This window comes from Pipistrellus kuhlii, unplaced genomic scaffold (genome assembly GCF_014108245.1).
Source record: "Pipistrellus kuhlii isolate mPipKuh1 unplaced genomic scaffold, mPipKuh1.p scaffold_m20_p_13, whole genome shotgun sequence".
NCBI classification, from domain to species: Eukaryota; Metazoa; Chordata; class Mammalia; order Chiroptera; family Vespertilionidae; genus Pipistrellus; species Pipistrellus kuhlii.
Window position 1 is genome coordinate 15,202,246 of NW_023425438.1, and position 13,220 is coordinate 15,215,465.

Genomic DNA, 13,220 nt, shown 5'->3' on the forward strand with positions numbered 1-13,220 from the left:
AACATTTGTTCTTATACTTTGGCAGCTTTTACTAATTAATTATATACTTTAAAAGACTGATTTTTTTTTTTTTAACTAGAAAAAGATTTAAAAATTGAACTCAGAAACATTATTTAACTAAGAGCTCGGTGCACAAAATTCGTGCAAGGGGAAGTCCCCTCAGCCTAGCCTGCACCCTCTCCAATCTGGGACCCCTTGGGGGATGTCTGACTGCCGGTTTGGGCCCGAACGAGCAGTCGGACTGCCCTCTCACAATCCTGGACTGCTGTGCTACTAATAGCTCACCTGCCTGTCTGCCTGATCGCCTCTCACTGCCTCTGCATGCTGGCCTGATCGCCCCTAACTGCCCCCCCCCCCCCCAGCCTGGTTACCCCCAACTGCCCCTCGCTTCCAGCCAGGTCACCTTCAACTACCCCCCTCCCCTGCCGGCCTGGTTACCCCTTACTACCTCCCCTGCCAGCCTGGTTTCCCCAACTGCCACCCTCTGCCAGCCTGGTCACCCCCAACTCTCTCCCCCTGGCCTAGTCGCCCCTCACTGGCCCCATGTTTACCTAGTCACCACCAACTTGGCCCCCCCCCCCCCCCCCCCCCCCGCCAGCCTGGTGGCCCCACACAGCCTGCTGTTTAGTTGTTTTGTCGTCCCTCACTAACACTCTTGCTCGCCTGGTTGCAGGCAGCCATCTTGTGAGGGTGTGAGGGTCAATTTGCATATTACCTCTTGATTATATAGGATTTTCTGAAAAGTGAAAGAGCACCGAGATCAACTAAATCAATTATATTTTTACAGGGACAGGGAGGCTCAGAGAAGCTAAACAACCAGCTCAGCACCCTATAGAAGCTAGTGGCAAAGCTGGGTTTTCTGACCCAAATCTGCCATCCTTCTTTCTTAGAAAGGAATTCTTAGTAGTGCTTTCCGAACTTTGGTAACCTCTGTGTTTGCTTAGATGCAATAATAACTCTTTCCCCCCTTTATTGATTAAGGTATTACATATGTGTCCTTATCCCTCCACTGTCCCCTCCCCACTCATGCCCTCACCCCCCTGGTATCTGTATCCTTTGGTTAGGCTTATATGCATGCATTCAAGACCTTTGGCTGGTCTCTTCCCTTTACCCCCATCCTCCCTTACTGTCCCTCTGAGGTTCTAGTTATAACTCTTGAAGAAAATTCTAAAATTTCAAAAGAAAAAACAGTCCGCTGGTGTGGCTCAGTGGTTTACGTCACTAACAACAGGACAAATCAACATTGTGTTTCCTGATATAACATACTGAGAAGGACTCAACATTGTTTCTGTGGTTTTCTAACCAAAAATGTATCACCTAAATTGAATCATGGGGAAAAATTAGACAAACCCAAATGGAAGAGACAGTTGACAAAACTAGCCCAAGCTAAAAAAAGTGTCAAGTGTGTAAAAGAAAAATAAAGAAAATTTCTTTCATATTAAAATAGAAATCAAAAACAAAAAAGCTAAAGGCACATGACAACTAAATACAATATGTAATGCTGGGTTGGATCCTGGACCAGGAAAAAATAACAGTAAAGGGCACTATGGAGATATTTGGCCGAATTAAAATATGGACTGTGGATTAAATATCAGTATCAGTTAAATGCCTTCATTTTGAGTATGTCCGATGCTTATGGAAGATAATGTCTTTATTCTTAGGAAATACATACTGAAATATTAGAGGTTAAGCAGCATCATATCTGCAACCTAGTCTCAAAAGGTTCAGGGGAAAAATATGTACACTGAACAAATTATAAAACAAATGAAGCAAAATAATAACAACTGATGAAATGGGATAAAGAATATATGAGTTCATTGTATAGTGTTACAAACTTTAATTTTGAATTTGAAATCGTAACAAAATAAAAAATTACAAAATACTCAAGAATTTATATTTTACTACCTCACAATTTTCCTATAATGATCATCTATATTTTTTTAAAATTAGAAAAAGCCCGCTGGTAAGTATAATTATTATAATATAATATGCATTGCAACTGCTCTTTTTCCATGTTTAAGGTTGTTCTGATGAATTAAAGACAATGTAACTATAAAATAAGAGCCCCTTCTTTCTCCTTCAGGATGATGGTGCAGGAATAAAACTACAGCTGACCCTTGAACCACATGGGGGTTAGGAGAGCCATCGCTCTGCACAGTCGAAAATCCATGCACCTGTTGACTCCCCTAGGACTTACCTACTAATAGCCTACTGCTGACCAGAAGCCTAACCGGTAACGTAAACAGCTGATAATACATATTTTGTATTATCAATATATTCTGTATTCTCACAATAAATTAAGTGAGCCACATGCGGCTCTTTGGCTCCCTGAGTATGGCCCTTCCACAAAATACCACGTGCGGGCGCGCATGTATAGTGCGACTGAAACTTCATGGCCCATGTGCAGAAGTCGGTTTTCGGCCTGGGCGAGTCTATTTTGAAGAAGTGGTGCTAGAACACTCAAGAGGCCAAAGAGCTGCATGTGACTCGTGAGCCGCGGTTTGCTGACCACTGAGTCAGAGGAAAGAAAATGTTATTCGGAAAATCATAAGGAAATAAAAAAATATATTTATCACATTTATTTAAAAGACATGTATGTAAGTGGCGTCGCATAGTTCACGCTGTAGCTCCCTTCAGCACAACTGTCCTCTCCCCCCAGGAAGCCCAGTACCTCTATAGCGGGCCAGGAGCTGCTTAAAATCTAACTGCTGATCCGGCACTGCATCTTTGACAGAATCCTGATCCTGGAGGTGAAGGGAAAGCCGCAGGTCTTCCTCCACCTCTTCAAACGCAGTTCTGCTGCGCCGCGCTTTGAGCTTCTCCTTTGACATCTGTTTCATGGAGCGCCTGTATGGGCTCCCGTCTGGTAACACGTACCTGAGGGGGGAAGACAAAGGAACGTGTCTGTGTGCAGGTGGCCTGCTGGCGAAGGAAAACATTCATCGGTTTTATGCGCTCGTTCAGCAGAATGCTGCTGCTTCTCTTTGTTGTGCCACTCTCCCACCAGTCCAGGATTCTGCTGGCTCTGCCCTGTTTCTGGTGGGAACACACTGGAATGCTCTTGGCTCTATCTGAAGATAATTCTGGAGGCAGTGAATTGGAAAAAGTGAGGGAATAATGGCAGCTAAACGAGTTGAAAGATGCTTTGCCCAGAGATTCACATTCAATAGAAGTGGAACAGGGCACCCAAAAAACAACAGTTTTTAAGTATGCTTACTGCACACTGAAGTTTGAGAACCAGTTTTTGATTTGAGAATATGATCCATGAAATAAATAGGGAATTAGGAGGGGGATTTATTAGGAAGGAAAGGAGCAGGGAGGAGAAAAATTCTGAGTGGAGTGTAAGGTGCCAGACATCAGGGTGTTTTTATTCTGGTGCTCAGATGCTAATAGTTTTAGGTTCAGAGCAATATTGAGCGAAGGCACAGAGATTTCCTATATACCCTGTCTCCCCCCAAACATGCACAGCCTCCCCACTGTTAACATCCCCCACCAGAGTATACATTTGCTACAACTGATGAGCCTACATGGACACATCATGATCACCTCAAGTCCGTAGTTTGCATTAGGGCTCAAGAGTCATTACTCTTAATATATCACCTGCAAATTGCAAATAATTTGTATAATAAATATCTGCTGAAAGAAAGGGAAAAAAAAATCCTCAAATAGAAATATTAGAAGGAAATCTGAACACATTTATTAGTATCTCGATACTCTGAGGTAAAAGAGTAATTCTGTTTTCAAAGACTTTCACCAAGCCTTAATTAATGTCTTCCTTACCTTGTCACAGCAATAGCATCTTCCAGAAAAAACTGATCAACAGGAAAGGTCCGACCTTGAAAAACAAAATAGACTATAAAATAGTAAAGCCTCGGAATACCTGTTGAGCTATCCTAAAATAGTTTATATAGTATGCAAAATTCTCTTAGTATATGTGCTGCCGAAGCGAGCACTATATATGCAAAATTCTCTTAAAACAAAGCTTAGCACAATAAGGTACTATTCGTTTTGTGGTCTTAAAAGTATAAAAATAGTTTTAAAAAGTTCTTAGAAATTGGAGGGGTAAGAGTCCAGTTTTGTGAAGAAGAAAAAAAAGAGTATATAGGTGAAAAGATGATTATTTGCTAATAAAACCTTTTGCCTTTTTAAAAAAAATTTGTTATGCTTTTCCTATCCTCCCTTGCCCTCCCACAGAGAACCTTTAAAGATTTAACAACTGTACTCTAGATCAAGCATGTAATTTCTTCTTTATTTTTTTTAATGATTATAAAGCCAGAGTTTATTTTATTTTTTAAAGTAATTCTTTATTGTTGAAAATATTACATGTGTCCCCTTTCTCTCCCATTGGCCCCTGTATAATTTCTTCTTTAAATCCACTGTCAAAATTCTCTATAATTAGAATAAACAGGACTATTACTCATTAGTCAGTGCTTCCCAACTGTTCCTTCGCAATCAACTGCAGAAGGATAGACAGGAGCGCTAGGTGGTAAATTAATCCACAATGAAAATGTGAAAGCACCAAAAGCAGACACAGCTACCCAATTTCACTTTCTCTCAGAATGGGCAAAGATCTAGAAATTTAGCAGAACCCAGCAATGAACTAATATGCGCTTCACACATTCAACTTCCTCCTTTCTGACAGAATACCGTTATAAATTCATATTTTTAGATTAAACACAATAAAATGCTAGAAACACTAATAACCTGAACTTTTCAAAACAGCACATATAAAATTAAAATCTCCCAGAAAATGGACATAATGTAGCCTCGTTATTAATTTCATTACATGGTTATAATTTTATTTGTCACAAACTAATCACTTCTTCTCTAGAAAGAGGAATAAATACCTATGAATTTATGTCTCAATTTAGCTTTAAAATAATTTCATTTGCTTATTAGAACATATATTTAATGATGTATTTTAGTCACCTGGAATAGTAATAACTGGGCAGGAACTGAAGTATTCTGAAAAGAGCTCAGCATTTAAAGTTGCACTCATCAGAATAACTTGGAGCGTTGGTCTCTGCAACACAATGTCTTTCAAAACTAGCAGCAAGAAGTCACTAGAAGAAATAAAAGAAACACCCGAGGATCAAACAAAGTCAATGAGTGAAAATTAATAACGTTTGATATATTTTGAGCAAGGAATGTTTAAGACCTATGTGAAAACAATTATAATGTTTATACAAAGATGTGTCATGTTCCCGGTTGTGAAGACTTAATATCAAAAAGATATCAGTCCTAGCAGATTTGCTCAATGGTTAGAGCATCAGCCTTTGGACTGAAGGGTCTCAGGTTCAATTCCTGGTCAAGGGGCATGTGCCTCAGTTACAGGTTCGATCCCTGGCCTTGGTTGGGGCACGTGCAGAATGCAACCAGTTGATGTGTCCCTCTCACATTGTTGTTTTTCTCTCTGTCTCTCCTCCTCCCTTCCACTCTCTAAAAAGAAAAGGGGAAAAAATCAATAGGAAAAATATCATCTGGTGAGGATTAACAAACAAACAAATAAAAATGTATCAATCTCCCGCCAAATAAACTAAATTCAGTGTAGCACCAATTAGAATACCAGTAGGATTTATCATTACATTGATAATTCTATTTTTTGATATCTGCATGTATTTAAAGAGGCATGCATATACAAAGATGTTCATTATGGCATTGTTTATAGTAATAAAACAATGGAAACTACCTGAATGTCAACCAACCAAGATTATAATTGCTAATTATAACAATATCATCTGTTTGGTAGAATAGCATGCGGCAGATAAAAGGAATAAGGTACAGTGCTAGATACTGACATGAAAGCATTTCTATGCAGTGTTCGTAAATAAAGCTCAAGTCGTAGAACAGTATTTACTGTAGAATAGCAATATCCTAACTGTTATCCCTGTTCCAGCCCTTGCCCCCTGAAATCTATTCTCAATATAACAGACCAATAATTCTGTTTAAATGTAAATCTGATTGTGCTACCCTTCTGCTCATAATTCTTCAAGTGATGTTCTCACTAACAAGGCCCTACGTGACATGATCTGTGCCCCACCACTCACTTCCTGCTACTCTCCCTCTTATTCACTACACACCAGCTGCACTGGTTTTCCGCCAGTTTGTGGGCTCCACTGGAGGCCACCCCACTGAAATCTTTGCAAATACTGGCCTTGTCCCCATTTGCCACATAGGACTCCTTCTCATACTCTGGGTTTTATTTATTTATTTTTTAAAATATATTTTATTGATTTTTTACAGAGAGGAAGGGAGAGAGCTAGAGAGCTAGAAACGTCGATGAGAGAGAAACATCGACCAGCTGCCTCTTGCACACCCCCTACCGGGGATGTGCCTGCAACCAATGTACATGCCCTTGACCGGAATCGAACCTGGGACCTTTCAGTCCGCAGACCAACGCTCTACCACTGAGCCAAACCGGCTTCGGCTCATACTCTGGGTTTTAATTCAAATGTTGTTTCTTCAGACATACGATATCTGGCTATCTTCTTGGTCTGTACCCAAACACAGATTCCTGTTTATTCCTTCATAATACTTATTCCAATTTGTAATTATGTATTTGTTTGCTTTTTCATTCTTTGTTTTTCCTACCAGACCATAAGAGATGAAAGAGATCCACGTACATTTGTTCACTGTAACATCTAAATGGATGTCAGGAGAGAATGACTGACCGAATGAAGTCCATCAGTGCTGCATGCTTTACACCTGCTCTTTCTGCTGAGTACAGTCCTCAGCTCAGCATGACTCCAGGAGGGTGTTCAGTTATTGCTTATTACATAATGTCCATGTAACAGGATGACTTTTTTTTTTTTAAATATATTTTATTGATTTTTTTTTTTTTTTTACAGAGAGGAAGGGAGAGAGATAGAGAGTCAGAAACATCGATGAGAGAGAGTCATCGATCAGCTGCCTCTTGCACACCCCCTACTGGGGATATGCCCGCAACCAAGGTACATGCCCTTGACCGGAATCGAACCCGGGACCTTTCAGTCCCCAAGCCGAGGCTCTATCCATTGAGCCGAACCAGTCCCAGCAGGATGACTTTTTTTCCTCCTAATTTTTAATTGATTTTTTAGAGAAAGAGGGAGAGAGAGAGAGAGAGAGAGAGAGAGAGAGAGAGGGATGAAAAAAAAACCCACATCAACCTGAACAATGACCGGATGCCTCCTGCCAATGCCCCGACTAGGGATTGAGCCCACAACCCGGGCATGTGCCCTCCCCAGGAATTAAACTGGCAACCTTTCAGTGCACGGGGCAGTGGCCAAGCGACTGAGCCATACCGGCCTGGACAACAGGTGCTCTCCTGGCATTTCAGTATTACAGACCCGGGGCCAGAAAGCAGGTCCTGTTCTATGACTTAGGCCTTCCTTTGACAAGTTACCGTTACTCATGCGGGGAAACTGAACTGGAAGCAGAATAAAATTCCTTCAGCCATGTCTTCATTTGTGTGTGGGTGTGCATTTGGGAAGCCTCTGTTTACCTTTCTTCCGTCCTCTCATGCACTTCATCAACAATGATGTGGGTGATTCCCTGCAGAGCCGTGTCTCCTTCCAGCCTCCTCAGCAGCACTCCTGTGGTGCAATACAACAGTCTGGTGGCTGAGGACTAGCATGCAAAAGGGCAGAGAAAGCATTCATGAAACTTTTAAAAAGGAAACACTTTAACTGGCAAAGACGTTGTGAATGGAGATAAAAAAAAAAAAAAATTGAAAACAATAGCAATTCCATTTAGTATGAAACCAGACCAAGTGCACTTTCTTGCTGATGACAATTAAAACTTTTCTATTTCATATCAAAATTTTAACTTTAGGCCCTGACTGGTGTGGCTCAGTGGTTAAAAAAAAAAAGTCAATGGGAGCCCTAGCCAGTTTGGCTCAATGGATAGTGTCAGCCTGTGGACTGAAGGGTCCCAGTTCGATTCTGGTCAGGGGCATGCACCTCAGCTGCAGGTTCCTCTCTGGTCTGGGCCCTGGTCAGGGCTCATACAGGAGGCAACCAATTGATGTGTTTCTCTCACAATCGATGTTTCTTCCACTCTAAAAATCAATGGGAAAATATCCTCGGGGAAGGATTAACAACAACAACAAAAAATTTAAGTTCAGGTCTCATAAAAAATATTCAGAAAATATTATTAAACATAAAAACAACAGTGAGTGATAAAATCAGTTCTGAATTTGTCCATTCCTTATTCAACAAAAGGACTAATTCCCTGGTTTGAGAATAAAACAGCACTTACTAGGTCATTTCCGCCAATAAAGAATAAAAGGTCTTTACCCTGCCAGCGTGGCTCAGTGGGTGAGCACTGAGCTATGAACCACAAGGCCTTGGTTTGATTCCCGATGAGGGCCCGTGCCTGGGTTTCAGGCTCAATCCCGAGTGTGGGGTGTACAGGAGGCAGCCAATCAATGATTCTCTCTCATCATTGATGTTTCTCTCTTTCTCTCCCCGTCTCCCTTCCTCTCTGAAATCAATAAAGATATATTTTAAAATAACAATAAAAGGTCTTTATAGAGGAAGTTAAGTATATCCAAATAAGAGTTTTTATACCAAAACATTTCCAAAAAGACTTCTGAAGTATATTCCAAATTTCCCATTAATTTTCAAACATCAAGAATTCTTTATACTTGAAAACTAAGCAGAACATACAAACCTTGACACTCTCCAGGCGGATCTGGTATCCCACAGTCAGACCCACCCTTTCCGCTCGCTCTTTAGCAACACGCTCAGCGACAGAGATGGCGGATATTCGTCGGGGTTGGGTGCAGATGATGTTAGCCACCTTCTCCGGCGGTCCGGTCAGAGAATCATCCAGTATAAACTGTGGAATCTGTGTGGTTTTCCCACATCTGTACGTCACAAAAAGTAAGTTCTAAAACGAGAGCTTACAAGTGCCAGTTGACCAAAGAAGCAATCATATGTGAAAAGACAGAAAGCCAAGTAGAATAAAAGTAGTTCAGCCTCATCTATCTTCTCTAAAGCTATACTGACTTATTACCTATAGCTGATAACTCCTAGGAATTTGCACTCACTAACAGGGCAATCAAAGAATAGTTTAGTATCACGTAAAATTGGAACTACTGAATAGACATTACTAAGGTCTATAAATGTGTCTAGGACCATGAACTCAACACATGACCCCTAAAGAAACAACAGTCTTGTCTTGAGAATAGAATACTTTATATTTTTCCCTTTGATGTGTATTGACTTGGCTGCAAGTGAACTGAGGTTAGAAAGATAAGAACTACAAAATACATAGTTAATACTATATCAGTGAGTCTGGGCACAAATGTAATGATCACACTGAGAACCCTTGAATAGAAAATTAAGTTATGCCTGTGACTGGCCCCTGCTAACTAGGTTTTGATAACATATAGAGTGTGAAATAGGGAAAAGAATGTGCTCTAAGTTGTTCTTAAAAGAACAAATAAAGCTCTAAGGAAAGCAGAATACATTTAGAAGATGAGTTTTCTGGAGCTATTCTTTACCTTTTAAGATGGGCCTTGTTAAAAGCATTCAGCTAAACCTTTTGCCTTAAAATTATCTTCCAGCAGAGATGTACAATGTCTATAAATTCCTAGATGTATTTTTCTTTTCTTTTCTTTTTTTGTGTCAATCAATGAATATTTATTGAATTAGATGTATTTCTGAGTTTTATGTTTGTTTTGTGTAATCTGGCTCTGCTGGCTACAGATGCTGTAGTATTAATTCCTATGAAATATTATTTGACAGGAAAGAGAGCAAATAATATCAACTACTGGCTTTTCAAAAATAGAACTGGCTGTGGTAAATGGGGTAATAGCATATTTATAGATGAAAGCTGCATTCCCAATAAACGGTGTTCTTACCCAGTCATACCACTGATAACCAGTACTTGGTGCTTGCTCAACAATGTGAGAATGGTTTCTCTTTCTTCCCAAGCAGGCAGCGACTGTCTTTCCTGCAGAATTGACTGGAACTGTCTGGAGGTCTAATAAAATAAAAGATAAGGTATGAGTTCAATTTCTTTGAATCACCTCTCATAAAGCTCTGAATGGGAAAAACCACAGGCCCACCCTTTTCTGCTCTTTAATGATTTATTCAGAGAAATTGCAAATTTGTTGGGGTTGGAGACTGAGGCTGCTCAGAGAATCAGCCAGAATAAGCTGTGGGATCTGTGGTTTTGTCATCGGAATAAATTGGAAGACCTTAAAGAGAAAGAAGCCCCTCTTGCTGAGTACTGATCCAGTCCTTCCTAGCAGCAGTTTTTACACCAGCCAATAGAACTGTCCAATAGAACTTTATGATGTGGTGGAAATGTTCTATATTTACAATACATTGTCTGGTATAGTAACCTTGAGCTACAAGTGGTTACTGAACACTTTACTGTAGCCAGTGCTACTGAGGAACTGAATTTTTATTTTATTTTAGTGAATTTAAATTTAAATAGCCACACATGACTAGAAGCTACCATATTGGACAGCACATTTCTACACGATTATCAGATTTCTACCAAAATCAGTAATAGTAAGAGTACTGATTAAAAGGTTCTTTTTGGCCAATCATCACATTTATGCAACTCAGCCTGATATTTAAAAGCCAATGCTACATGGTACTACACATTAAAACTGGATGTGTTTTTGAATAAGGTAAGAAATTTATACCAACATAATTTTCTGCATGTAATTTTATCACATAAACTTATCACTTCTAAACACACCGACCAATTGAACATGCTACTTTTTTGTTTCTACCCTAAGGTGTGATTTTCTACTCACTTTGACATTCTATGGGTAACCTATATAATAAAAGGCTAATATGCAAATTGACCGAACAGTAGGATGACTGGTTGCTATAACACACACTGACCACCAGGGGGCAGACGCTCAACATAGGAGCTTCCCCGTGGTGGTCAGTGCACTTCCACAGGGGCAGCGCCGCTCAACCAGAAGCCGGCTCATGGCTGGTGAGCACAGCGGCAGTGGCGGGAGCCTCTCCCGCCTCTGTGGCAGCGCTAAGGATGTCCAACTGCTGGCTTACACCCACTCCCTGCAGAGAGCGGGCCTAAGCCCTCAGTCGGACATCCCCCAAGGGCTCCCGGGCTGCGAGAGGGCACAGGCTGGGCTGAGGGATCCCCTCCCGCAAGTTAATAAATTTCGTGCACCGGGCCTCTAGTTGTACTATATATGGGATAGTTTTATACTGTGTCAAAATCAGAATCACAGAACTTTTGGCCTGCAAAGGCCTTTACACAGCATCTCTAATCCAATCCCCAAATTGGCTAAGCCACTCCCCTTTGTCCCACATCCAACTCTGCCTTCACAGTTCACTGGCAGGTTCTTTTAAAATAATCTTCTTGTGAATGGGGTAAAAACAACACAGGCTTTGGAAACAGAATTAGCTTGAACCTCCATGTTGCTACTTACTAGCTATCTGTGTCACTTTACGGCAAGTTATTTATTCTGTGAGCCTTTGAAATGCATAAAAGTTCCCCCCTTACCTGTTTCCTTCTCCTTTTCTTTTCTTTTTTTTAATATATATTTTATTGATTTTTAGAGGAAGAGAGAGGGATAGAGAGTTAGAAATATCGATGAGAGAGAATCATCAATCAGCTGCCTCTTGCACACCCCCTACTGGGGATGTGCCCGCAACCAAGGTACATGCCCTTGACTGGAATCGAACCTGGGACCTTTTAGTCCACAAGCAGATGCTCTATCCAATGAGCCAAACCGGTTTTGGCTCCTTTTCCTTTTCTACAGTGATTCCTCTAATATAAGTCACAGTACAGTATTAATTTTCTTCCCACTCATCAGTTTGTCGGTCAGAGTACCAAAGCCACAGGATTCTGAGAATACTTGGCATACAGGTGTGTATTTCATTTTCACCAGCCATTGGACTTTCCAAAACTATGTAGATCATGTGCTCAAGTTTGCTGTGGCATGTAGAGACTGACCGCTCAGTAAAAGAGAACCAAAGGTATACTAGAGAGGGTAGTCACAGCTTCCCAATTCCTTCATCCCTTCATCCATGCATTGGGGAGACAGTGCTGGCCATTCTCTCAGAACACCCTACCTGTTTTATTTGGAACTGCTTGCAGATTTTAGCATTTTCAGCATGTACTGATTTTGCCTGCCAGTCATATCTTTTGGAAATCTTTTTCTTAAGGTTCACATAGCTTTCATTCTCCACTACCACTGGTGCAGGACCTTCATCCTCATCTGTCTCCTCCTCAGGTTCTGATTCTTTTTCAACTTGAAGGGGACAAAAGGAAACATTTTCGATGCAGAGCCCTTTCTTTATCAAAGGGGGAAAGGCATCGTCTAGCAAAGCAAAGCAACAACAACAAAACCATAAAATAGGAGAAAAAGTTGAAGCTTGAATAAAGCAGGTTCATTCATTTCAATACTACGACTACTACTGCTAAAGAACTTAAAATGCACCTTCACACACACTTTACTTTAAGTATAAGTAGCTACTGTTAAAAACAAAATTAAATTAAAAACAAGAGAAAATCATGGCATGGCTAAATGTTAATCCAGCAGACTCTTTACACAATGAATTAACTGAAAGTTTAAAATACTGGCAAATGCACGTAAAATTCCGTGACACAAAACAACCTATCAAATGATGGATTAATTAAAAAAATGTGGTATGTTCACATAATGGCCTATTATTCAGCAATAAAAAGGAATGAAATACTGATACATGCTACAACATGAATGAACCTTGAAAACATTATGTTAAGTAAAAGAAGCCAGACACAAAAAGCCACATGTTGTATGATTTCATTTCTATGAAGCGCCCAGAATAGGCAAATCCATAGAGAAAGAATACAGGTTCTTGGTCATCAGGGGTTGGGGGGAAAGAGGAGGGACTAATAATAGGCATGGGGCTTCTTTTTTTGTGGTGAGGAAAATGTCCTGGCATTAGACTGTATATGGTTGCACAACTCTGTGAACATATTAAAAACCATTTCACTGTAAACTTTAAAAGGGTGAGTTTTACGGTGTGTAAATTACATCTCAATAAAGCCATAATTTCTAAAAAGTCCACAACCCACAATCTGTAATTTCTTGAGAAGTGCATTTGAATCCCAGTGCTAGAAGCTGACATTTGGGAGTGAGTCAAGTGGCGAGTGAGGAAACCCAGACACCTGTTCGACACCCGTTACTCAGGGCCGCTTCACTGTTCTCTACTTATTGGCGTTTACCTAGGAACTCTTGTGAAACAGTGAAAAGTTATTCC

At 40.5% G+C, this 13,220-nt stretch overlaps 1 protein-coding gene across 4 annotated transcripts in view; it reads right to left on the minus strand.

Moving 5' to 3' along the window:
• The window catches only part of DHX57 (DExH-box helicase 57), a 45,703-nt gene that overhangs the window by 20,830 nt on the left and 11,653 nt on the right, over nucleotides 1-13,220 (minus strand). For all 4 annotated transcript variants that reach the window (XR_004987390.2, XM_045580659.1, XM_045580658.1 and 1 more), the window contains exons 6-12: nucleotides 12,048-12,226; nucleotides 9,845-9,966; nucleotides 8,650-8,845; nucleotides 7,481-7,605; nucleotides 4,930-5,063; nucleotides 3,781-3,835; nucleotides 2,672-2,877 (exon numbers count right to left, since the gene is read on the minus strand). Coding sequence is in view for 3 of the 4 variants with exons in the window: in XM_045580659.1 (XP_045436615.1) it covers nucleotides 2,672-2,877; nucleotides 3,781-3,835; nucleotides 4,930-5,063; nucleotides 7,481-7,605; nucleotides 8,650-8,845; nucleotides 9,845-9,966; nucleotides 12,048-12,226 (1,017 nt within the window). In the remaining variant the exon portion in view is untranslated. The remainder of the gene's footprint in view (nucleotides 1-2,671; nucleotides 2,878-3,780; nucleotides 3,836-4,929; nucleotides 5,064-7,480; nucleotides 7,606-8,649; nucleotides 8,846-9,844; nucleotides 9,967-12,047; nucleotides 12,227-13,220) is intronic.